Source organism: Lissotriton helveticus, chromosome 7, assembly GCF_964261635.1.
Source record: "Lissotriton helveticus chromosome 7, aLisHel1.1, whole genome shotgun sequence".
NCBI classification, from domain to species: Eukaryota; Metazoa; Chordata; class Amphibia; order Caudata; family Salamandridae; genus Lissotriton; species Lissotriton helveticus.
In genome coordinates, this window is record NC_136068.1 from 508,867,020 (window position 1) to 508,892,866 (window position 25,847).

Sequence of the window (25,847 nt, forward strand, 5' to 3'; positions counted from 1 at the left end):
AGATTTTCGCATCCAAATGAACGTTCATAGTGATCATAACCCCATCTCCATCAAATTGGGGGGAGGTATCTTTGAAATTCGAAAGCGCTGTGAAGGCCGGGGAACCTTAAAGTGTACAAACGAAAAGCGCCGCTTGAAATGGACAATGGTGAATTGTGATAACTTGTATATCTCAATTAATAATCTATGTAGCTCCGAACTTTCAATTTGTGTGTCACCTACATCATCTCCTGGACAAACCTTGTGTGCATTTGAGGGGGTTGTATCAACAGTAGGGTCTCTGTTGATGGTGCCAGTAAACGGGCATGCCAGCAATAACCCAAAATGGTTTGACCACTCCTCCTCTAAAGCCAGCCGAGACCTTAAGATGGCCCTAAAAGCTAGGCCCAGAGATATGGCACGTATTAAGGTTATGCGTGCCAACTATAACAAATCCCTTGCGACACGAAAAAAAGAGGTAAAGGCAAGTACCTGGGAATCCCTTTTAGATCCTAAAATTTTGGGTAATAGTGCCAAGTTCTGGGAAATTATTAATAAACCTCTGTTTGATCATTCAAGTAACACTGTTCTTGGCACAAATATCCCAGAGGAAGAGTGGGTCACCCATTTTAGTACTATTTTTAAAAGTAATGAGCCACAAGCTGAGTATAGTCCTATTACTCCTATGGAGAATCTTCTGCATTTTTCAATTAACGAGGTTGAAAAAGGAATTCAAGGCCTAACCTGTAATAAGGCCCCTGGGCCTGACGGCCTCCCTCCAGATCTTTTTAAATCTTGCCCATCATTATGCGCTCCTGTTCTTACCGCTGTAGTTAATGCAGCAGCGGCCTCTGGTTGTCCAAAGTCGTGGGGGATCTCCACCATAGTACCCGTATTTAAAAAAGGAGAACGCAGTAGCCCACTCTGCTACAGACCAATATCTTTAATTAACTCTGTAGCGAAAGTAGTGGGGGGTGTAATTTTAAACAGGTTAGTAGCATGGGCAGACGAAAATAATGTAATTTCCCCAATTCAATACGGCTTCAGGCCTGGTCACTCAACGGTTACCCAGTGCTTGAACCTGTACATGATTATAGGTAAATACACCATGGTTCGACAAGGTACAATTCACATGGCATTCATGGACCTATCGTCGGCTTTCAACTGCGTAGACCGAGATAGGCTATGGGATGTCATGGCAAAAATGGGAGTAGAGCAGAACCTGATTAATTTACTAGCCGACATGCACTCCGATACAAGAGAAAATGTCCGTTACACCCAAGACTTAAAAGTAACGAGGGAATTTGGAATACATCGGGGTGTACGCCAAGGGTGTATTCTAGCCCCATTTCTCTTCAACCTATACATAAATGACCTGGAAGAGCACCTTTTAAGTACAGGAGCAGATTACCCCTATGTCGGCCGGAAAGGTTTGCCGGTTCTGCTCTACGCGGATGACGCAGTCCTGATATCCAGGACTACAATTGGTCTACAAGCCCTACTAAATTCTTTCCATGCTTTTATGAAGTCTCGGGACCTGAGTATCAATAACTCAAAATCTTATGTCATGAAGGTAGGCCTAGGGAAAAAAAAGCTAAACTCCTTTAGCGTTAATGGGGAAAAAATTCCTGTAGCTAAAACATTTTCCTACCTCGGTGTCCTCCTTGATCATCAATTAAATTGGGGACCCACAGTACAGAGAAAAATGGGAGAGGTAACTAGAGCCAATGCAGCAATACTTGACTTCGCAAGAAAAATGGGTAATAGCCCGGTGGCCGCATTGCTCCAACTTTATCAAGCTAAGAGCACTGCTATTGCATGCTATGGAAGTGAGCTATGGGGGTATGTCTCCTCTAGAGGCCTGGAGGTTGCAGAAAATAGTTTTTTAAAAAGGGTTTTGAGGGTTCCAAGGGGAACAGCAAACTTTTCTGCCCATGAAGAGCTGGGCATGCCCTATTTATGCGATAGGATAGCCGTAAATCCCTTACTTTGTTGGCTAAACTGTTGGCTGAATACTGACATACCCCTTACCCAACAAATCCTGAAAGAAGCATTAACATGGGAAAACGGGCTTAAAGTCCCCTGGATCAAATACATCAGTAACTGTTTTTCTGAATTAGGGCGTCCCGATCTTTTTGCAACCTCAGAGTTTATCACTAAATCTGATGTTATCTTTGTGAAGAAGACCTTCATTGCATTTAGGTATTTAGCTCGGGAGGAGGTCGAACTAAAGAAAGACAGTGTTCGGAAACATGTGCTATTAAAAACCTCTTTGCGCATGGAACCGTACCTGTCATGGCCCCTGTCAGGTTATGATCGCTTTCTGCTGACGAGGTTTCGCTTAGACATATTCCATCTATTATTGGCTGTACCGAGGGGGGCCCATCGAGGCCAAGTGTTGCCAGCTTGCGGCTGCGACGAAAAGTCTCCGCAAGATCTGGCACACTTTTTATTCATCTGCCCCTTCTATACCGTACCACGGAAGCTATATTTAAAACCATGCCTCAAACAAATGAACTTTGCACAAATTAGACCAGCACTTTATTGCCTCCAACTTTTAAGCTGTGATTGCATTTTATTCGTGTGTAGCTTTTTAAAACTAGCAATTAAATTTAGGAAAAGTATGGAGGGGTAACTGTGTTGCTGAATTGTGTTGCTGATAGATATATTTTAACTAACATATTCACTCATATTTATATTTTTTAATGTATATTCTGCTTGTGATTCTCTATATGTCGTTTTTAACAAATGTTTGGATTTTATGTGTCAATGTATGTTTACTGAAATGTACTTTTATGGTTGTTACTACGAACAATCGAATAAAGTTTTTTTTGACTTTGACTTTGATCCAAAAAAGAACCAGCGTGCGCCTTGCACTGAAAGTAAAAACAACAAAAAAACGAGATGGTAGAGGAGGAGGCAGCAGGGGGAGGGGAGAGAGGAGGGGCCTGCGGCTGTTTCCCTTGCGGGAGCGAGCAGGAACCATATGTTAAAGCTCGCTCCCGCAAGGGAATCGCCAAACGTGCACACGTTGGCATTGAATGCAATGCAATGCGTGCACGTTTTTCGCTGAAAAAGCGAATCGATTGCAAGAGGTCCACTATGCAGCGCATGCGCGCTGCATAGGCTCGACCTAAAAATAAATTGCTTCCTTTCTACTGACTGGATTTTTTTCATTTTGGTGTCTTCATTACTGTTTGTGTGCTCCATAAATACTTAACACACTGCATCTAAGTTAAGTCTGACTGATTTTGTGCCAAGGGTTAAGCATTGATTAATTAAATGACTTTTTGGTTGACCCGAACAAGGATCGTGTTTGTTGCTTGAGCAGGGTTTACACCCCCTCAAGCAATAACTCAGCTCCTTTCATTCTCCTATGGAAGTAGAAAGCAATTGAAAAGTTTCAGAATTCAGTCTGACACCTGCAATGTATAAAAAAAGAGGCATCTGCTGGTAGACAGAGAATCCACTAGAAAGATTGTAACTGAAGGTAAGTAACCTTTTGTTTCTGGGCATGATCTAAGATGCCACAACAGTGCTCTGTTTTCAAGTGCAGTGCCTTTACATTGTATTTCTCTATTTTCCAGTGGATACTCCACATTCCTGCACTACAATGAGGTGGAGCATTCTATATATTCTAGTTAAGTGCTTCATATTTAACTCTCTGACATAGCCATCCTGAAAGGTTTCACAGCTTGCTCTCTTGCGCACTTGTGTGTCTTATAATAATTTGCAGTTTTCCCATTTTCCTCAGGATCAGAACAGGCCCCTATCCCGTCTCCTAGCTCAGGTGAGAAAATATCTCTTTTTTCTAAGATGTTATAGGACATGTAAAAGCTTTCCAGTATATCACCAGTAATTGTTATGTATTGTATTGGAACATTTCTATATATCTGTGTGGGGCACTAGAGTGTGATTGTCCTCTAGCGTAGCACACTAATCAAAGTGGGGTGTGTTGTTAGAAGTGTGTTAACTTAATCTTAATGCTGTGAGGCAAGTGTTGGCATGTTGTGCGTGATGACCACAGAGGTAGCGTTATTATATTATAGGACCCAGAGCTTAGCAGAATGATGGATGGAGAAGGGTGAAAGAGAGGGGTGCAGTTTATGGTTTTCATTAAGCTGGCAGCGTTAAGCAGATTTGTATGATCATTGTCTATTAAACTGGGTACTGCAAGGTGTTGTCCTTTCCTTGATATTTTGTTTAAGGTGTATGCCCCTGAGTAGGCATAAGTTGGATAGAGAAATTATGGTGTGATCTACTGAGACAGGCAGTTAATATCACATATCTGATTGTCATTCTGAAATGTGAAGAAGAAGCTATAGCATGTAGCTTGTTAGAACCTGCATTGGTGAACAAAATTAAAGTCCTCCATCGGCAAGCAGCAGGAGGCAGACTTCCAAAAATAAATAACTCCTTGAATAACTAAGGGTAACTCCTATTATGAATGCACTGTTAGTGTTCCTCTGAACTTTATGTTTGTAGGCACTGTAAACACAAGAGAAAATAAATGAAGAGACTACTCTCAGGGGGCGCTAGAGGGTGGGCTAACAAGATGGCCGCACTGCAGTGAGGCTTCTTCAGCCCTGGAGGAAATATCCATAAAATATCCTGAATTAGCGGAGGTAATTTCGCTGTAACCTGCCAAATCAAGCAGCGGAAGGTCCGAAGAAGTGACACGACCTGCTCATAGTGAACTGGACACGGCGGCGGCCCTACTAGCGCCGTGAACAATTGCAGCCTGAGAAATGTTACGCCAACGGCCGGGCCGGGGGAGGCAGGGACCCGCCATTGCCTGCGGTGCCCGAGTGATCGCAGCGGTGTGGGGCTGCTGACGCTATCCGGCAACGAGCCTCGCAACACACTTGCGGTAACTCAAGTAAGGTGGAGGAACAGCTGTGAGGCCGCGTGTTTGGGGATTGCGCCTGAGACCATGAGTAGTGCGGCACCCTGTGGCTGCCCTGGCGCGGGCTACAGCTACGCGAGGCCAGGGGATCCCTGTCCTGCCGAGCGCTGCACAGATCTCTACTGAAACCCGCCTGGGTCAAGCTACCGCTACCCGCAAAGGCGACAGACGCAGCACAGACCGGGCGGGGTCATGAGGCACACAGATGTCGATCTGCAAGAAAAGAAGATGGGCACCGACCAGGCCGTGGGTTCGGGAGTCTGCACCATGGCCGTAAACTGCACAGGCTCATGTGACAGACCAGAAGGGGCCAGAATCCACGCAAGGCTGGGGGATCAAGGCCTATCGCGCAAAAGCCAGAGCCTTTGCTGCTGCCCGGCCGGGTGCCGGAATCTGTGACCTGCATTGGCACTTGCCGCATCGCGGGACCCTTTGGGGCTTGGAGACCCCAGGGGCGCCCCACAGTGAACCACACCCATCCTGTGATGCAGCACTGCCAGCCTGCGGCCCTCTGTAAACGCTCACCTGGCAACTGCAGGGGGGCATCTCTGGGCACCGCTCGTGCGGGGCTCCCCCCTGGCTGCTTTGACGCTCCAGCAGAAATACCCTGGCTCTTTTCCCTGACTGCCGCAGCGAGCTGGGGTGCGTTGTCCAGGCCCTGATCCCTGTACTGATCCCGCACAGTCCGCCACCCATATAACTTGCGCCTTGTCCTGCACTCATCTCGTGACTGGACACCAAGGCATGGAAGCGCCATCTTAACAATTGAGGAGCGGTGAAAATCAGGAGCGGGGAGTCCAAAATCTACATTGTGGACAGCGACTGCCACCTGCACCGTAGCGACGCAAACAGACTGTCTCACCGCTGACGGCGCGTCGCGGCAGGGAGCAAGTGAAATCAACTGGGGAGCCTAAGTACATATCACAGACCACAGAGGGCCCCTTGACGCCACCGCTCAGATACTGTGTCGCCATACAAAGCACCCTGCTAGATGTGGAGAGGCCAGGGAGCCCATCAACGTAAGCTGCATAACTGACTGTGCGGTCCCCCAAGCCCATCACCGCCAAGCAAGTGGGCGCTGCACATACATCGCAGGGCGCATGCCAGAACACAGGAACCTCGTGAGGCACAAGCCGCTTATCTAGCCGCTCCTCAGCGACGAGCACAAAAAACGGCCATACTGAGGATTCCCAGGGCAGGCCAGAACACATGGCGCGGTGAGGCTGATTGAGAGGAGTCAGCAGCACGCACCCGGTTGGCGCGCTGGAAAACCACCTAGTGCGTGGCAGGCATCGACCAAATAGCTATCTGCGGGACCAGGGGCCACAGAGACACAAAGCACGCGCACGCTGGCGGGGGTGGAAGGCTGCCCCTAAAAGACAACTGTAACTGGAAAATAGACGACCATACCGCGAGGTGGGAGCAAGCGACCTGTCCTATCACGTACGCCATATCACCTGCACTCGTCCAGCACATTTGGCAAGTACTAATTTGCAATGTGGAAACTAGATGGAAAGCAAGCTAAGTTATTGTTGCCGAAAAGGGGGTGGTGATGAACAGAGTGTCTGAATTAAGCAGACCACTCTTACCCAGTCCAAAGATCAGGGCTTGATCCATCACCGTTATTTAGCTCACTGCCCCATCCCAGCTCAGAACCTGTTTATATGCAAATTAGTCTGTCCCTGGCCCAGTGCATCATGGGAACAGGGCAGACCAAACTACCAAGCCAATTCTTCACCAGAAAGGAGACAAGCTTCCGGGGACCGGTTTCTGCCATTCCAAGCGTCGTCGGCCCGGCTTGCTTGAATCCTGATGGAGCAGTGAACAAGGGACTCATGTCTGAGTATACCCTTCCACGCTTATGGTGGACAAAATGATTCAGAAAAGGGGGTGGTGATGAACAGAGTGTCTGAATTAAGCAGACCACTCTTACCCAGTCCAAAGATCAGGGCTTGATCCATCACCGTTATTTAGCTCACTGCCCCATCCCAGCTCAGAACCTGGCTATATGCAAATTAGTCTGTCCCTGGCCCAGTACATCATGGGAACAGGGCAGACCAAACTACCAAGCCAATTATTCACCAGAAAGGAGACAAGCTTCCGGGGACCGGTTTCTGCCATTCCAGGCGTCGTCGGCCCGGCTTGCTTGAATCCTGATGGAGCAGTGAGCAAGGGACTCATGTCTGAGTATACCCTTCCACGCTTATGGTGGACAAAATGATTCAGAAAAGGGGGTGGTGATGAACAGAGTGTCTGAATTAAGCAGACCACTCTTACCCAGTCCAAAGATCAGGGCTTGATCCATCACCGTTATTTAGCTCACTGCCCCATCCCAGCTCAGAACCTGGCTATATGCAAATTAGTCTGTCCCTGGCCCAGTGCATCATGGGAACAGGGCAGACCAAACTACCAAGCCAATTCTTCACCAGAAAGGAGACAAGCTTCCGGGGACCGGTTTCTGCCATTCCAGGCCGCGCGTCATCGGCCCGGCTTGCTTGAATCCTGATGGAGCAGTGAGCAAGGGACTCATGTCTGAGTATACCCTTCCACGCTTATGGTGGACAAAATGATTCAGAAAAGGGGGTGGTGATGAACAGAGTGTCTGAATCAAGCAGACCACTCTTACCCAGTCCAAAGATCAGGGCTTGATCCATCACCGTTATTTAGCTCACTGCCCCATCCCAGCTCAGAACCTGGCTATATGCAAATTAGTCTGTCCCTGGCCCAGTACATCATGGGAACAGGGCAGGCCAAACTACCAAGCCAATTCTTCACCATAAAGGAGACAAGCTTCCGGGGACCGGTTTCTGCCATTCCAGGCGTCGTCGGCCCGGCTTGCTTGAATCCTGATGGAGCAGTGAGCAAGGGACTCATGTCTGAGTATACCCTTCCACGCTTATGGTGGACAAAATGATTCAGAAAAGGGGGTGGTGATGAACAGAGTGTCTGAATTAAGCAGACCACTCTTACCCAGTCCAAAGATCAGGGCTTGATCCATCACCGTTATTTAGCTCACTGCCCCATCCCAGCTCAGAACCTGGCTATATGCAAATTAGTCTGTCCCTGGCCCAGTGCATCATGGGAACAGGGCAGACCAAACTACCAAGCCAATTCTTCACCAGAAAGGAGACAAGCTTCCGGGGACCGGTTTCTGCCATTCCAGGCGTCGTCGGCCCGGCTTGCTTGAATCCTGATGGAGCAGTGAGCAAGGGACTCATGTCTGAGTATACCCTTCCACGCTTATGGTGGACAAAATGATTCAGAAAAGGGGGTGGTGATGAACAGAGTGTCTGAATTAAGCAGACCACTCTTACTCAGTCCAAAGATCAGGGCTTGATCCATCACCGTTATTTAGCTCACTGCCCCATCCCAGCTCAGAACCTGGCTATATGCAAATTAGTCTGTCCCTGGCCCAGTGCATCATGGGAACAGGGCAGACCAAACTACCAAGCCAATTCTTCACCAGAAAGGAGACAAGCTTCCGGGGACCGGTTTCTGCCATTCCAGGCGTCGTCGGCCCGGCTTGCTTGAATCCTGATGGAGCAGTGAGCAAGGGACTCATGTCTGAGTATACCCTTCCACGCTTATGGTGGACAAAATGATTCAGAAAAGGGGGTGGTGATGAACAGAGTGTCTGAATTAAGCAGACCACTCTTACCCAGTCCAAAGATCAGGGCTTGATCCATCACCGTTATTTAGCCCACTGCCCCATCCCAGCTCAGAACCTGGCTATATGCAAATTAGTCTGTCCCTGGCCCAGTGCATCATGGGAACAGGGCAGACCAAACTACCAAGCCAATTCTTCACCAGAAAGGAGACAAGCTTCCGGGGACCGGTTTCTGCCATTCCAGGCGTCGTCGGCCCGGCTTGCTTGAATCCTGATGGAGCAGTGAGCAAGGGACTCATGTCTGAGTATACCCCTCCATGCTTATGGTGGACAAAATGATTCAGAAAAGGGGGTGGTGATGAACAGAGTGTCTGAATTAAGCAGACCACTCTTACCCAGTCCAAAGATCAGGGCTTGATCCATCACCGTTATTTAGCTCACTGCCCCATCCCAGCTCAGAACCTGGCTATATGCAAATTAGTCTGTCCCAGGCCCAGTGCATCATGGGAACAGGGCAGACCAAACTACCAAGCCAATTCTTCACCAGAAAGGAGACAAGCTTCCGGGGACCGGTTTCTGCCATTCCAGGCGTCGTCGGCCCGGCTTGCTTGAATCCTGATGGAGCAGTGAGCAAGGGATTCATGTCTGAGTATACCCTTCCACGCTTATGGTGGACAAAATGATTCAGAAAAGGGGGTGGTGATGAACAGAGTGTCTGAATTAAGCAGACCACTCTTACCCAGTCCAAAGATCAGGGCTTGATCCATCACCGTTATTTAGCTCACTGCCCCATCCCAGCTCAGAACCTGGCTATATGCAAATTAGTCTGTCCCTGGCCCAGTGCATCATGGGAACAGGGCAGACCAAACTACCAAGCCAATTCTTCACCAGAAAGGAGACAAGCTTCCGGGGACCGGTTTCTGCCATTCCAGGCGTCGTCGGCCCGGCTTGCTTGAATCCTGATGGAGCAGTGAGCAAGGGACTCATGTCTGAGTATACCCTTCCACGCTTATGGTGGACAAAATGATTCAGAAAAGGGGGTGGTGATGAACAGAGTGTCTGAATTAAGCAGACCACTCTTACCCAGTCCAAAGATCAGGGCTTGATCCATCACCGTTATTGAGCTCACTGCCCCATCCCAGCTCAGAACCTGGCTATATGCAAATTAGTCTGTCCCTGGCCCGGTGCATCATGGGAACAGGGCAGACCAAACTACCAAGCCAATTCTTCACCAGAAAGGAGACAAGCTTCCGGGGACCGGTTTCTGCCATTCCAGGCGTCGTCGGCCCGGCTTGCTTGAATCCTGATTCAATTTCAATTTCCTCAGACTAATTTGCATAAAGCAAGTTCTGAGCTGGGATGGTGCAGTGAGCTAAAAAACGGTGATGGATCAAGCCCTGATCTTTGGACTGGGTAAGAGTGGTCTGCTTAATTCAGGCACTCTGTTCATCACCACCCCCTTTTCTGAATCATTTTGTCCACCATAAGCGTGGAAGGGTATACTCAGACATGAGTCCCTTGCTCACTGCTCCATCAGGATTCAAGCAAGCCGGGCCGACGACGCCTGAAATGGCAGAAACCGGTCCCCGGAAGCTTGTTTCCTTCCCAGTATAAGAATTGGCTTGGTAGTTTGGTTTGCCCTGTTCCCATCATGCACTGGGACAGGAACAGACTAATTTGCATATAGCCAAGTTCTGAGCTGGGATGGTGCGGTGAGCTAAAAAACGGTGATGGATCAAGCCCTGATCTTTGGACTGGGTAAGAGTGGTCTGCTTAATTCAGGCACTCTGTTCATCACCACCCCCTTTTCTGAATAAGTTATTGTTGCCACCTGTGCAATGCCCAGAGGGCAGCCGCCTGAGGCGGAGCAAGATGGGTCAAGCCAGGCAGGACAGGGCTCACACGACGCAGAGATGAAAACTCTGCTACGCACAATGAAGAACAGTCTAATATCCATCAAGGGGAAAATTGACTCACTGTGCACGAAAATGGACCAAATTACACAGAAGTTGGAGAAGCAAGGCGGCAGAATCAAAGAAGCAGAAACCAGAATATCTATTCTCGAAGATGACCATGCAGGACAACTCGCAGACATGGAAGAACTACTCAAAGTGATTGCAGCAAAAAATTAAGGTCTCGAAGCTTCTTCGAGGCGTAATAATATCCGAGTCACCGGCATCCCAGAAACCACAAATACCGGGAGGCTATAAGACTACGTGGAAAAGCTGCTTATCACCTGTTTTGGCCAGGAAGCCTTTTCTTAAAAGCTTATCGTGGAAAGGGCGCATCGAACACTAGTGCCGAAGCCCCCACCAGGAGTGCCACCCAGACCCATAGTCGCGCAACTGCTCAATTATAGAGACCGTAATGTGGCCCTTCACAAGGCGAGGGAAATGAAGAATGTACTCTTCGAGAACAATGCATATCACTATATCCTGACTTCACTCTTCAAGTCCAAGAAGCGCAGAAAAAGTATCTGCCAATCAAGAAAAAACTGCAACAGGAGGGAGTAGAGTACGCCATGCTCTACCCTGCATGGTTGCGGCTCACCTATGACGGCAAACACCACATATGCAACACTCCACAACAGCCAGCAGACTTTTTTTTTAAAACGGTAAAGGCTTCCAGGAGAGCAGAGCACTCCCCATCAGGCAGCAGAGAGGAACCTTCGCCACATGATAAGGAGTGAGGACTGCTAGCGGAGGCTGAAGGGACACTTACAGCAGTTCAGTTTCTACACTTTCCCCGCAACTAGATCTTACGCTGCTCTCAGGTAACATTTTGTGTCACATATGTATGGCCTGACGCCACATCGTAGTACTGAACAGATACAGTGAGAACCCTCCGGACAATGAACCTGCATTCCAGGGCCCCCACATGTACACCATGCTTGTGCAGGAGGCGATGCCATGCCCCCTAGGACACAAGTCCCAAGGGAGATCCCCTTTCCTTCATTTAGGGAAACTGTCCTTATAGTTAACTATGTTTATTCTTATGTTATGGGAATGTTGAGCGTGTTGTTAACCAGTTGACTTGCTACCCAAGCACACTTCGCCTTTCATGATGCGACTGCCATCATGCCTGATCCACACCATACTTATAAGACGAATACATGCTACAGGCCTGTAGCATGGAACATGCATCAAAGGCATGGGACAGATGAGACAAAGGTCGAATTGGCATACACAGCTCTGTTGGGAGGGGTTAGAAGGGCGAAGACTGTACACAGCAAGTTGGGGACGCCGTTGTGGGAGGGACATTTGGGTAACAATGTAGGCATTGATAGATTTACAATGAACACAGGCAGCACAGGTCCAGCTATCGCTCAGACGCAGACACTCGTGGGTAGGGCAAATACACCCCTCGTTATTAGCTGATGGCAAGCGAGGAACAACGGGAACAACATGCTGCTCGAGTGGTACTACTGACATGGAACGTTAGAGGGCTGGGAGACCCTAGGAAAAAAAGACATATACTGGCTTATTTGGACAGACATCACATGAGCATGCCTATGCTACAGGAAACACATACCCTCCCCTCTACTGGGTCACAGTTTGCGGCTCGATGGGCCTCCCACAGATATTTCTCCTCTTACTCAGCTTACTCAAGAGGCACGGCAATCCTCATTAAAAGAATGCTGCCATATGTAGAGGAAGGCTCCACAATTGATCAGCAGGGGAGATTCTGCATGACGTGGGGTAGGCAGGCTGCAGCATCCATCACGCTGGTGAGCAGCTATGTGCCTAACGTAGATGATGAAGAGTACTTCAATAAGTTATGGCACAAATAGTGAGCATAGGCTTGATACACCTAATTTGGGGAGGAGATTTTAACCTAACGCTTCATCCGTCATGGGCCCGTTCACATCTCCTGCCACACCACTACAAAAAGGCTCAGCGCCAACTCCTGCAAATCATCATTGACAATCAGTTAGTAGACGTCTGGCGGCATCACCACCCTGCGCAAAAGGAAGGAGCGTTCTACTTGGCAGTGCACAACAACTAGTCCAGATTAGACATGTGGCTCACTTCTAAAGATATAGCGCTGCATGCCCATTCCACATGCCACTTAGCGCGTACTTACTCCCACCACTCCCCAGTATATATATTGCTGTATCCCCCAGGAATGCTGCCACAACCCAAGATATGGAGATTGCAACGTACAGCGCTTTTAGATACGCTGTTTAGGACAGAACTAGGAGTAGCGCTAGAAGAATTCCTGTAGCTCAACACAGATTCCGTCTCCTCCTTAGCCACTGTATGGGAAGCATTGAAAGTTACTGTCAGGGGACTGTGTATTGCTAAAGCGGGGGACATCCTTAAGGACATCCGAGCGACCCTTACTGGCCTAGAACCCCAGCTTAAAGAACAGGAAACAAAAGCACCCACAGCACAAGATGGCCCCGCGCTAGCCAGGGGGCGAGAGCTACTTACTGAATACCAAGCCGCAGCAGAGCGGGAGTGCCTCATTTGTAGTAAATATCACATTGCATGGCCATTCGCGGCAGGGCAGGCGAGATGCATAGGGATGATGATGATGATTGGAGCCTTATATAGCGCAACTTAGCTCATAGGCGTCAAGGCGCTGAGGATGGAAAGAAGTCAGTGTGGAGGGGGAAGAGGCGTGCCGACTAGCAATAGAATTCACTGAAGAGCCAAGTCTTCAGGGCCTTCCGGAAAAGGAGATGGGATGATTGAGCCTTGAGCTCCACAGGAAGGGAGTTCCAAATCCTTGGAACGAGGGAGGAGAAGGCCCTCCCGCCCCACCTTGCTTTGGTACTTCTGGGAATGGCAAGGAGATTTTTATTCGCTGAGCGAAGGGCCCTGCCAGGGATATGACGGGACACCAGAGAACAGATTCCTTCTGCTCCAAGTCCATGCAGGGCGCGGTGAGTAAGGCACAAGGCCTTAAATTCAATCCTTGCTTGCACGGGGAGCCAGTGCAGGTATTTCCTGATGGAGGAGCCTGATGACCGCCTAGGAGCGTCAACCACGAACCTTGCGGCCGCGTTTTGTATAATCTGGAGACGCTGGACAAGTTGCTTGTTAATTCCTAGATAGAGTTCATTGCAGTAATCTAATCTTGAGGTTATGAGGGCCACCGTAACCTGTTTACGGGCTTCGATCGAAAGATAGTGGGCAATCTTCTTTAAGATTCGCAAGACCCCACAGCAGGTTGAGGCAATCCTGCTAACCTGTGTGTCAAAGCGAAGCGAGGAGTCAAAAATTAGACCCAGATTCCGGGCCGACTGAGAGGGCGTGGGGCAGGCACCTAGAGCGGAGGGCCACCAGTCAGCAGACCAGGTCTCCTGCTTGCCTCCAAAAATGCATAGATGATATCGTCCTCATTTGGAGAGGTAATGAGGGAGATTTCAATCAATCAATCAATCAATCAAGCATTTGTATAGCGCACTACTCACCCAGAGGGTCTCAAGGCGCTAGGGGAGGGGGGTCCGCTACTGCTCGAACAGCCAGGTCTTGAGTTGCTTCCTGAAGACGAGGTGGTCCTGGGTCAGGCGGAGGTGGGTCGGGAGGGAGTTCCATGTCTTGGCGGCGAGGTAGGAGAAGGACCGCCCTCCTGTGGTGGCTCTTCGAATGCGGGGGACGGCGGCGAGGGCGTTGCCGGTCGATCGAAGGTGGCGTCTGGGCGCGTAGAAGTTGAGGCGGCTGTTGGGGTATCCTGGGCCTTGGTTGTGTAGGGCTTTGTGTGCGTGGGTGAGGAGTCGGAAGGTGATTCTCTTGTTGACCGGGAGCCAGTGCAGGTTTCTCAGGTGTCCGGAGATGTGGCTGCGACGGGGGATGTCCAGGATGAGTCGTGCTGAGGCGTTCTGGATCCGCTGTAGTCTCTTCTGGAGTTTGGCGGTGGTTCCGGCGTAGAGGGAGTTGCCGCAGTCCAGACGGCTGGTGACAAGGGCCTGGGTGACCGTCTTCCTGGTCTCGGTGGGGATCCACCGGAAGATCTTTCGTAGCATGCGCAGGATGTTGAAGCACGACGAGGAGACGGCGTTGACTTGTCTGGTCATGGAGAGGGAGGAGTCCAGGATGAAGCCCAGGTTGCGTGCGTGGTCTGTTGGTTTGGGTGCGCTGCCTAGGGTGGGGGGCCACCAGGAGTCGTCCCAGGCGGAGGGTGAGGATCCCAGGATGAGGACTTGCGTCTTGTCCGAGTTCAGTTTCAGGCGGCTGATCTTCATCCATTCGGCTACTTCTTTCATCCCTTCGTGAAGGTTGGCTCTGGCGGTGGCGGGGTCGTTGGTGAGGGAGAGAATCAGCTGGGTGTCGTCGGCGTAGGAGATGATGTTGAGGTTGTGCTGGCGTGCGATGTCTGCGAGGGGGCTCATGTAGACGTTGAAGAGGGTTGGACTGAGCGAGGAGCCTTGAGGAACGCCGCAGATGACTTCGGTGGCTTCTGATCTGAACGGGGTTAGGCGGACTCTCTGTGTCCTTCCGGCGAGGAAGGAGATGATCCAATCCCGTGCCTTCTCCTGGATTCCGACGTTGCTGAGTCGCTGCACTAGCGTACGATGGCAGACAGTGTCGAAGGCCGCTGAGAGGCCTAGGAGGATGAGGGCTGCTGTTTCTCCGTTGTCAAGCAGTGCTCGGATGTCGTCGGTGGCTGCGATCAGGGCGGTCTCGGTGCTGTGGTTGGCCCGGAAGCCAGACTGCGAGAGGTCGAGGGATCCGTTCGTCTCGAGGAAGGCGGCCAGCTGCTTGTTGACGGTCTTCTCGATGACTTTATCAGGAAACGGGAGCAGCGAGATGGGGCGGTAGTTCTTGAGGTCGGTGGGGTCGGCTGATGGCTTCTTTAGTAGAGCGCTGAGTTCGGCGTGCTTCCAGCTCTCTGGGAAGGTAGCGGTGTCGAAGGAGGTGATGATGATGCATTTGTCACATATCTCAACCGGGTCCAAACCCATCTCACTTTCACACCCACGTTACACAAAACCACCATTGCATTTTTGGACCTCAACATCCAAAGTGAAGAGGACAAATTATTTACCTCACTTCACAGAAAACCGACAGAAAGAAACACCTTACTGTCTTATAATAGTCAACATCCAAGAGCTCTCAGGGATGGCCTACCTTTCGGGCAGTTTTTGCGCATCCGCCGCAATTGTGCCCGAAAGGTTGACTATATGAAAGAGGCTGAGATACTAAAAAAGAAATTACTGAACAGAGGATACCCTAATAAGATAGTAAAGAGATCACTCAAACGTGCGTGGTACTGTCCACGAGAGGAACTTCTTGTTACAAGAGCCAAAAAAGACATGCAAAAAATAGTTTGTGTGACTGCATTTGGTATACATACCAACAAAATTCGTAACATGATTATCAAAAACTGGCATAATATTAAGAGCATTGATCCTCTAATGGAAGTACCCCTTTTTGCCTATAAGAGGGCAAAGAATTTAAAAGATCATTTAGTGAAATCCTCCACAGAAACATCACAGAAGAGAAGTGGTACATTGGAATCAGCCTGGGGTCTACCACCGGTTCTAGGCCATTATCCGTGTGGCAACTGTGTGATCTGTCCCTACACTGAGAAAACCACCACATTCAAACATGGCAATTACGTACACACTTTGGAATAATTTTCGAACTGTAATACGCGCAATGTCGTGTACTGTATCTGGTGCCCGTGTGGGCTTCCCTATATTGGACAAACACAACAGCCTGTTAAAGCTAGGATTGGACAACACCGGAGTCGCATCCGTAAGTCGGTTATGACTGCGCCCTTGGTATCACACTATAAAGAAATGAACCACAGCGCGGACGAACTTAAGTAGCAAGTCATCGATATTGCGACATTACCTGAAAGAGGAGGTGACATTGCCCAAATATTACAGCGCCGTGAATGCCACTGGATCGACAAAATCAATTCGATCAGCGAAGGGCTTAACTCTGCTGATGAATGGAGAGGTTTTGTGTCAAATCTTGCTACATGATTTGCGCATATTACACATTGCCCGTGCACACATAGCCAACTATGCCCTCAACTGGTCCAGTAATAAGAGGGAGGGTTTAGCATTTCATTCGAATTGTTGTTCATTCTGTACACCTATGCCATGCGATGTAATGCTATGTGAATGCACGCACTGTACACACCATGTAATTTGAATTTATTGTGTATAATGGTTTATCTTACAGTGTACTTCAATAACATGTACAACCGTATTCTGCATTCATATAATTTATTATATGTGTCACACTTGTACTTTTCAAGAATGCTGCGCTGGTTACGTTGTCTAAGGAGATAAGGTTCACACCCCCGTACAAGTGTATGAATGCAGTCATCATCTAGCGCTGCCTGATGAAGTTAGACACTTCCATCTCCTCTAGTTAGGTCTGCGCACTCAGCACACGCATTACGGTACATACTGTGAGGACGCTGGCCCCACGTCACCGTCAGATCTCCAGACGCTCGTGTGACATACTGAGAGAAGCGATCGCGCTACTGCATTCCAGCTCAGGTAGGGCTCTCCCACAGCGCATTTACCAATATGTATGTCCCGAACGTTTTGAGCAGATTTTAAATAGCTCACTTTCCATGTAGGCATTGTTCCGGCTGAAGGGCAATTATCCTGGCGGCATCGACCGCTTGCCGTCCGTGACGATCCAAAAAGCTGTTAACCACAGTTCTGCCAGCACCGCCCGCCAGTATTGAAATTTAGTCACGACTAGTGTTGAAGTTGTTAAACACAGACTTCCACAATTCGATTTCAACCACAGTGGTAAGTACCACCGATAGCGTGCTCCTAGTGAGTATTGTCATATACAAGGAACCTAACTTGACCTTACTTACTTCCGTTTCTCTCCTACTATACAGTACCCGGCTGGGCACACTGTAAGTTGTTTTTATCTTTCCTTATCACGCATGGGCTGCTAGATGTGTATTCGCACACTGAGAGGTAATTAAGCATATTCAGCAATCTGCCAATTACCTTTATCTATACATAGTATATGCCCTCACTCACTCCCCGTTTAATTCCCTTAGATGTCCCCCAACGACCAGTCCTGACGAGACCCTTATTCTTCCGGGTCGAAACGCCGTCGACACAATTGGGAATGAACTACGCAAGACAGTGCCCATAAACATAGATAGCCACTGTACTAATCATCCATTGTATTACTGCTCTTGGTTAAATTCCCTTTTTTGTACATATCCCCAGTAGAAACCTGTAGATACTCACTTATTGTCACTGATTTACAATTTGGTTCTCACTAAAAACACTTGGGACACACTGCACTCACTTCACTTTACTATGTGTATAAATTGTATATTAATGATGAAATCAATGTTTTGAAATACAAAAACCTTGATACAAACTACTGGGTATTATGAGCCTTGCTTCTCCCTTTGGCATCCCCTGTCAAACCCTGTAATGTTTTTTGAAAATTGCTATTATGCTTTGTATTGACTTTGCAAATGTACAAATATTATATCGCATGAACCATTGTTTTTCCTTGATAAACTAAGCGCCCTGGTTCCGTTGCGAGTAGGGTTCCCTTGTTCTTCCCTTGTGCCTCCAAAAATGAGCACCTCCGTTTTCTCCCCATTTAACTTAAGGTAATTTCTCGCCATCCAGTTCGCAACTGCTTCCATGCAGGCTCTAAAATTACAGGCAGTGATGTCTGTGGTTTGCGAGATGGAGACCATGATCTGGGTGTCGTCCGCGTAAGATACGACTTCCAGACCAAAGGATCTGACCAGCCTAGCCAAAGGTGTTACATAAATATTAAAAAGCGTGGGGCTCAGGGACGAGCCCTGAGGAACCCCACACTGCACAGGCTTGATGGGGGAAAGGTAGTTGCCCAGCTTGACCCTCTGTTCGCGTTTAGCCAGAAAAGATGTTAAAAGGCTAAGCGCGGGCCCCTCCACTCCTATCTCCCTGAGGCGCATGGCCAAGATGGAAGAGGACAGGGTGTCAAAAGCGGCTGTGAGGTCGAGCAGGACCAGCAAGGTGGTCTGGCCACTGTCGACCTTAGCCCGTATGTTGTTAGTGACAACTGTGAGGGCGGACTCGGTGCTGTGTGCTTTCCGAAAACTGTGTTGGGATGGGTCAAATAGGCTGGTGTGTTCTAAGAAGGCGCTCAAATGAGTGTTTAAGTGGGCTTCTAGCATTTTCGCAGGGGCAGGGAGGAAGGAGATAGGGCGAAAATTCTTGAGGATCCCTGAGTCTAGAGTGGAATTATTAAGGAGGGGTTTAACAATGGCTAGTTTCCACAGCTCCGGATAGACACCCTCGTAAATTGCCGTATTGATGACTGCCAGGAAGGGAGGGAGTAGAGTTTCTCTGCAATCCTTAAAGATTTTAAGAGGTCAAGGGGCGATCCTGACTTGAGAGCATCCAGGTGCAGATTAAGTTGCTCTAAGGTTAATAAGGGAAAGTTGGTAAGATAGCTACCCTGAGGTCTGACAGAAATCATATCTGCAAAATCATATCTGCAGAGGGTGCCATCATGTCGGGAGGGGGCCCTAGATCATGGTTGAGGGCTTCTAGACCTAGATGGATATCTGTAATTTCGCATGGAAAAAGGTGGAAATTTAATCGCAGAGGTCCTGTGAGGCAACAATGGGGTCAGGAGTTTGAAGGGCACACAATTTTTAATAGATCCCGAGGGGAGCTGAGAGAGGTGGTAATTTTGATAAAGTGGGATTTCTTTGCCGCCAGCACCGCGTTTTTATACTCCTTAAGGAGTCTTTTATGATTATCTTTTTCAAGGGGGTCAAGGTGGAGCCTCCAAAGCCTCTCCTGCTTCCTACATCCCTGCCTGAGTGATCTAAGGGTGTCTGAAAACCAGGGTGCTGTGGAGCGTTTCCTTGCGGTGTAGTGCTGCTAAGCGAGGCCAAAGTATCGACGGCCTTGGAGATGGCGTTATGAAGGTCCAGAGCCGCCGCGTCGATGCCTTTAGGTGAAGAGGTCATGGAGCGGGACAATAGTGGGACTAGGGTTTCATTATTTATCCCCCGAAAGTTTCTCTTTAATTCCCATCTGCTGGGGTCTGCCAGCGCAGCGGTGGAATGAGGAGTATGAAAAGCAAAAGGGACGGCCATGTGGTCTGACCAGGATAGGGGGAGGGGGGTCCCTATCCTTAATCTGGGGTCGTTGGAGAAAACGCCGTCTAACGTGTGTCCAGCAGAGTGGGTAGGGCCCATGACGCCCTGTGTAAACCCACAAGAGTCCATGGAATCCAACAGGTGGATAGAGTCTGCGGAAGTGTCATTCTCCAAATGGAAATTGAAATCCCCCAAGATTGTTAGGTTTGGCCTGTCTATATAGGGTGCAAGCATTTTTAGTAGGTCAAGGCTGAAGCTGGCCCTAGGGCCAGGAGGCCTGTATATCAGAATTCCCGCGAAGGTGACCGTGGGGGCGGGGTTAAGGGCAAAATACATAGCCTGAAAAGAGACTGAAGGCAGATGTTCGATGCGGCACTTTATAGAGGTTCTATGTAGGATTCCCAATCCTCCACCCATCCGACCCGCCCTATCCATTCTGGCCAGGGAGTAACCTTCTGGGATAGCATTCAAGAGTTCAGGCCCGGAGGTCTCAGAGGCCCAGGTCTCTGTGACAAATGTCCAGGCGGGGCTTCTGTCTGAGATAAAGTCTCTGAAGGCGAAGTTGTTTTTGACCAAGGACCGGGCATTGATAAGGAACCCAGCCTGAGTATTCTGTGGGGGGAGCTCGGGTAGGGATACCTCTGCAATAATGGAGGTCTTTACCATACACTATAAAGCACTATATTCGTCCCGTGCAGCAAGGCAAGCTGAAATAGGGCAATAACTGATGCAAATAGAACTGGCATGGCTCAGTAAAAGCAGCTGGAATTCCTCGCAGCCGACAGTGCGGTGGAAGATATAAGAGGGGCAATAATGCAGCTAGGGAATGGAAAAACCCTGGGGCCCGACGGTCTCACTATTGAATTTTACAAGACTTACATAAACACGCTTGCTCCATTTCTGAAAATGGTATATCAGGAAGAGGGCCAAACAGGGATGCTTCCACCTACCATGAGAGAGGCAATGACAGTCTCACTGTTAAAGCCGGGCAAAGCCCCTGACTCCACGGAATCCTACAGGCCGCTATCCTTAATCAATTGTGATGTCAAGATATTGGCAAAAGTCTTGGCCAATAGACTTACGCTTTTGATGGGCAACCTAATACGGCCAGACCAAGCGGGTTTTATACCTGGACGATCGACCTCTCATAATTTACGTACACTATTTTCCATTATGCACGACATAGACCAGGATTAACAGGCAGTGGCGGTATTACTAGCCGCCACCAAAGCATTAGGTTCTTTCAAATTGGAATATTTATTTGCAATTTTACCACATATGGCGTTCCCGCCCGTTTTTCTCATGCTGTAACATCACCCATGCGCCACCCTGCTCTTGAATCGAGAGCGCTTCCCGGCCTTTAGCATATCAAGAGGTACACGGCAGGGATGTCCCCTTTCACCCCTGCTGTTTGCGATAGCAATGTAGTCGCTGGCCGCCATGCTTCGACAGCATCACAAGAGGTATGCGCTATACTACCCAACGAGACCAGTATTCATTTTTCTCTATGCAGATGATATTATGCTCTATGTGAGGGACCCTGAAGCTGGGCTGAACTACATGATTCGCAAAATCAAAACATTTGGAGCTTTCCCGGGGATCACTATAAACCGGGGCAAATCTCAGATCATGCCGCTTACCTGGTGCACTGTCCCCTTCCCAATGGAGTACCCCCTACAATGGTGCGAGGAAGAAGTCAGTTACCTTGACATCAACATAGTTAAGGATAACGAGGAACTCATAGGGGCAAACAATGGGATGGTCTTCAACAAAGTGGAGGAATCGATCACTAGGTGGATTGCCTTGCAGCTTTCTCTCGCTGTCCAAATTGACTTAATGAAATTAGTAATCATGCACACATTCTTACATTTATTTACAAAGGTCCCCTACTCCCCAGCCTGGTCCTTTTTTAAACAGCTCAAGAGTCAGCTCATATGGTTGGTGTGGGGTGGGAAACAGCCCCGGATCAAATGGAGTGCCCTCACACTTCCGTTTGCGCAGGGTGAGTTTGAGGCACCAGATCCCGAACTTTACTATCTCAGAGCCCAGACACATTATGCTGCATACTGGTTTGAGTCACCACCCTTTATGACGCACTTGGCGGTGCAGCAGGGGTATATGGCACCTGCCCCCTAACAGGATTTCTGGGAACTGACAACAAGACGGTTGGAGGAAAAAGATTAACAGTAGCCTGCACTAATGGGGCGTGGCACGCTCTCGCAAAACGATCACAAACTCCCATGCTATAGTCCTCGTTACTTCCCCTCCGAGACCAACTGGGACTACCAGTCACACAGGAAGGTGTTTGGAAGCTCATGCTCCTCAAATATAACAGGAACACATGGGGGACATGTATGCCCACAGGCAATTCAAAGGGGCGGATAGTTTTTTGGGGGGCAACGCTTCCACTACTATGGAGCGGTTCCTCTATATTTGATTGCATCAGGATGTTAAGGCTGCTACTCCCAAGTTCCCGGAGGAATGCCTCACACTACTCCCATTGCATCAACTGTTGCTAGCATCTCATGCAGTGTCCTGTATATACAAGGCGACAATAGGGGCAGGAACACACAACAAATCGAAGGCAAAAATGGGGTGGGAAACAGAATTAGGACACCAGCTAATAGACGAGATCTGGGCATATTGCTGCTAGCAGACAGAGCGCATCACAACTGTAGAGAGCCACCCGGCCTCACCTCTACAATGTATCTACATTTCACACGCAGTCATACACCCTCGGAGCGGGCTCGTCCCGGGGTATAAAATAAACAGACGGAAGACCGCTCGGGGTCTTTCCGGCACCAGCCAGCAGCTAGTCTCTGTGTCCACTTATTAGTCCCCAGGCCCAGACCTCGCACCTTACATTGGCGACGAGGCCGGTACTGTCCTCGCGCGTGCTTGCTGCACTCGGCTGTGCTTGCATCGCTGCGGATCCTCACCTCGCCCAACTCCGGATGCGGAGATCGCCGACGGTGCCTGTCCCTCAGCCAGCGTCCCTGCTGGGAAGTGCTGCGGCCCGCGCCGGATCGAGACCCGCCCACGCGCCTCCTCCTCAGGAGCATGTTCAGCCGGCGGGACTCGGCGCGTGCACTGACCGGGTGAGTGCGCACTTTCACTTCACGCCTGCACGGCGCTTCCGCAGCCTCGCTAGGCCCCCCCTTGTCTGTGCGTGCTCTGGGCCCGAGTCGTCATACGTGGCCCAGGATCCTGCTCAGTCAAGCGCGCTGCTCGACGCGCGCTGCCCCGGTGGGGGAGGCGCGAAGAAGAGCGACGGTGCACGTCTGCTCCAGGGCTTATCATATTGCCCAGCACTATCCTGCCAGCGTGGGACCGGCATCACTGCTTCTGCCCTGCCTCCACACCTGCGCCTCGGATTTGGCCACCTTCCCCTGTGGCCAACAAGCATTGGCTCAAGCGAGAGACATTTTTGTTTAGTGCCACAAACGACCTAGTACACAGGCTCATAGCGTCATTGAAGTGGATACCCACCCACCACAGCTCCCACTGCTGCCCCTTGCCTGCAGTCTGTGCAGTCCCCTGTCCTGGACCCAACAGTGCGGAGAAGTAGCAGTGATATCTATCTCACAAGGAATTAGCTATAGAGGGTATAGCTGCCCGGCGCCAAGACAGGTGACCAGTCCTCTTCCCGCCCAGTAACTTACGTGCTCACCTGAGGCGCGATGACTGACGCGTCGCAGGGAGCTGCGGCGACGGCGCCAGCAACAGACCCAGGACCCGCGGGGCCAGCCCAACAGCTCGTCACTGGCCCTCAAGTGACCAGCCATGCCCACACAGGAGTGGCTCCCATTCCACCTTTCAGCGAAGCGGCTGACCCGGCGACCGCGGCGCCCCGATGGAAGGCGTGGCTGGGTCGTCTCAACTTATACTTCAAAGGGACCCGAGAAACGGATTGCACGGTCATGAGGTCCCTCCTCATCCTCTATGGAGGCCCCGAAATATATGACCTGTTTGAGACTCTACCAAACACGGGCGAAGAAGATGATTACGATGCAGCGGTCAACGCCCTCGACGCACACTTTGACCCCCAACTAAATCTGGATTTCGAGAAATTCAAATTCAAGAGGGCGTGGCAAACGGAGACCGAGTCGGTGGACATGTACTACGCTAGACTGCGCCGTCTGGCCGCTAGCTGCCCATTCCCCAACCCGAGGGAGGAGATACGGGATCAAATCATCGTGGGTTGTCGGTCAAAACTGCTCAGGAAACTGATTCTCCGACAACCAGGAATAACCTTGGACGAGATACTTATCCTCGCCCGATCCCACGAACTCTCGGACGCAAGGGCAGAAGAGATGGAAACGGCGCTGCGCTCCCCGATGGTGCGTCCGGATTCCCCCAAGATGGCGCCGATCAAAGAAGAAAGGGTGGACGCACTACAGAGAAGACCGCAAGGCAATCGCCCGCGACAGTGGCAGTCGCGAGACACCCAATGCGCCTACTGCGGAGAGGAACATCCAACGAATGCGACATGCAGTGCAAAAGGCAAAACCTGCCTGAAATGCGGGCGCCTGAACCACTTTGCAGTGGTGTGTCAAGGTGGAAGATATAGGCCCAGCGCCCCGAGATCTAGAGGAGGATATGGTCGAAGATCCGTAACGCAAAGAGTGAGACAATTATCGCTGGAACCCGAACGTCCGCCCCCAGACAGTCAAGCTCAGGAAAGGAGGCCATACTACGAAGATGAAGAGGATGACGAAGTGTATGTAATATCCTACGTCAGCAGGGTATCCACAAGGAGAAGGCCTCCACCCATGTGCACCGTGTCGATAGAAGGGACCGAAATGCGAGCGCTCATAAATACAGGAGCATCAGTGAACGTGATGGACTCTGAACAATATGAGAAAATGTCGCCCAAACCAACACTGGCACCATCGAGTGCGCGCATATACACCTACGGGGGCACCGACCCTCTACCTCTGAGAGGAGTCATTAACACTGTTATCGTCAACGGCGACTACTCGACAGAAGCTCGATTCCACATCACGGAAGGAAAGAAAGGCACACTCCTCAGCTGTCACACTGCTGAAGATCTAGGACTAGTGTTCTTCGCCAACCAGGTTCACCAATCACATGCGGACGGCATACTACAAGAATTCCCATCGCTCTTTAGCGGCCTGGGGAAGCTAAAAGGAAAAAAGGTACGACTACATATCGACACCACGGTGCGTCCAGTTGCTCTAAGGCACCGGAGGGTACCGTTCAACCTACGACCACAAGTAGAGGCTGAACTCAAAAGACTGGAGGACCTCGGAGTAATCGAAAAGGTTTCTGGACCGACTCCCTGGGTGTCACCCCTTGTCGTAGCACCTAAACCCAAACAGCCTGGCGCTATCAGATTATGCGTCGATATGAGGCTTCCCAACGTGGCTGTGAAGCGTGAGCGCCATATCACGCCAACGATGGACGACATCATCGCCGACCTAAACGGAGCCAAGTGGTTCACCAAGTTAGACCTCAACGCGGGATACCACCAACTGGAGCTCGAACCAGAGAGTCGATACATAACAACCTTTTCGACTCACGTCGGGCTCCGGAGATATAAAAGGCTGAGTTTTGGTGTTTCCTCCGCCGCAGAGGTGTTTCAAAACGCGATCAGAGAAGTACTGTCGGGGTTGAGTGGGGTGATCAACCTGAGTGACGACATACTCATATACTCGAACACACTAGAGGAACACCACGCCCACCTAAGAGCCATGCTGCAGAGGTTGGCGGTCCAAGGACTGACCCTGCACAAGGAAAAGTGCGCTTTCTACCAGGAAGCGGTCGACTTCTTCGGATACACATTCACCAGGGAAGGTCTAAAAGTGGACCCGAAGAAGGCGGAGGCCATACAGAATGCGAGCACCCCACGAAATCCATCCGAAGTGCTGAGTTTTCTCGGCATGGCCACCTACTGTGGCCGATTCATCCCCAACCTGGCCGCCCTGGCAGAACCTCTGAGGGCGCTCACGCGCCAGGATCAGGAATGGGAATGGACATGCCTGGCAAATCAAGCTTTCCAAGACATTAAGGCGAACCTCCTAGACAAGGCCGTGATGGCGTATTTTCAACCACGAAGAAAGACAGAGCTCATCGTGGACGCCAGCCCAGTCGGTCTGGGAGCTGTGCTGCTGCAAGAATATGGCAAGGACGAGTGGAAACCCGTGGCCTACGCCAGCAAGGCGCTCACAGACACTGAGACCCGATATGTTCAAATTGAGCGAGAGGCCCTTGCCATCAAGTGGGCATGCCAGCACTTTCATCTATACTTGTGCGGGCAGGAATTCACGGTAGTAACTGACC

General features: G+C 50.1%; 1 protein-coding gene across 1 annotated transcript in view; it reads left to right on the plus strand.

Annotated features, from left to right (window-relative positions):
* LOC144768685 (uncharacterized) overlaps positions 1-25,847 on the plus strand; it is a 9,047,330-nt gene that overhangs the window by 5,632,015 nt on the left and 3,389,468 nt on the right. The window contains exon 33 of the mRNA XM_078652515.1: positions 3,734-3,769. Coding sequence (XP_078508641.1) covers positions 3,734-3,769 — 36 coding nt within the window. The remainder of the gene's footprint in view (positions 1-3,733; positions 3,770-25,847) is intronic.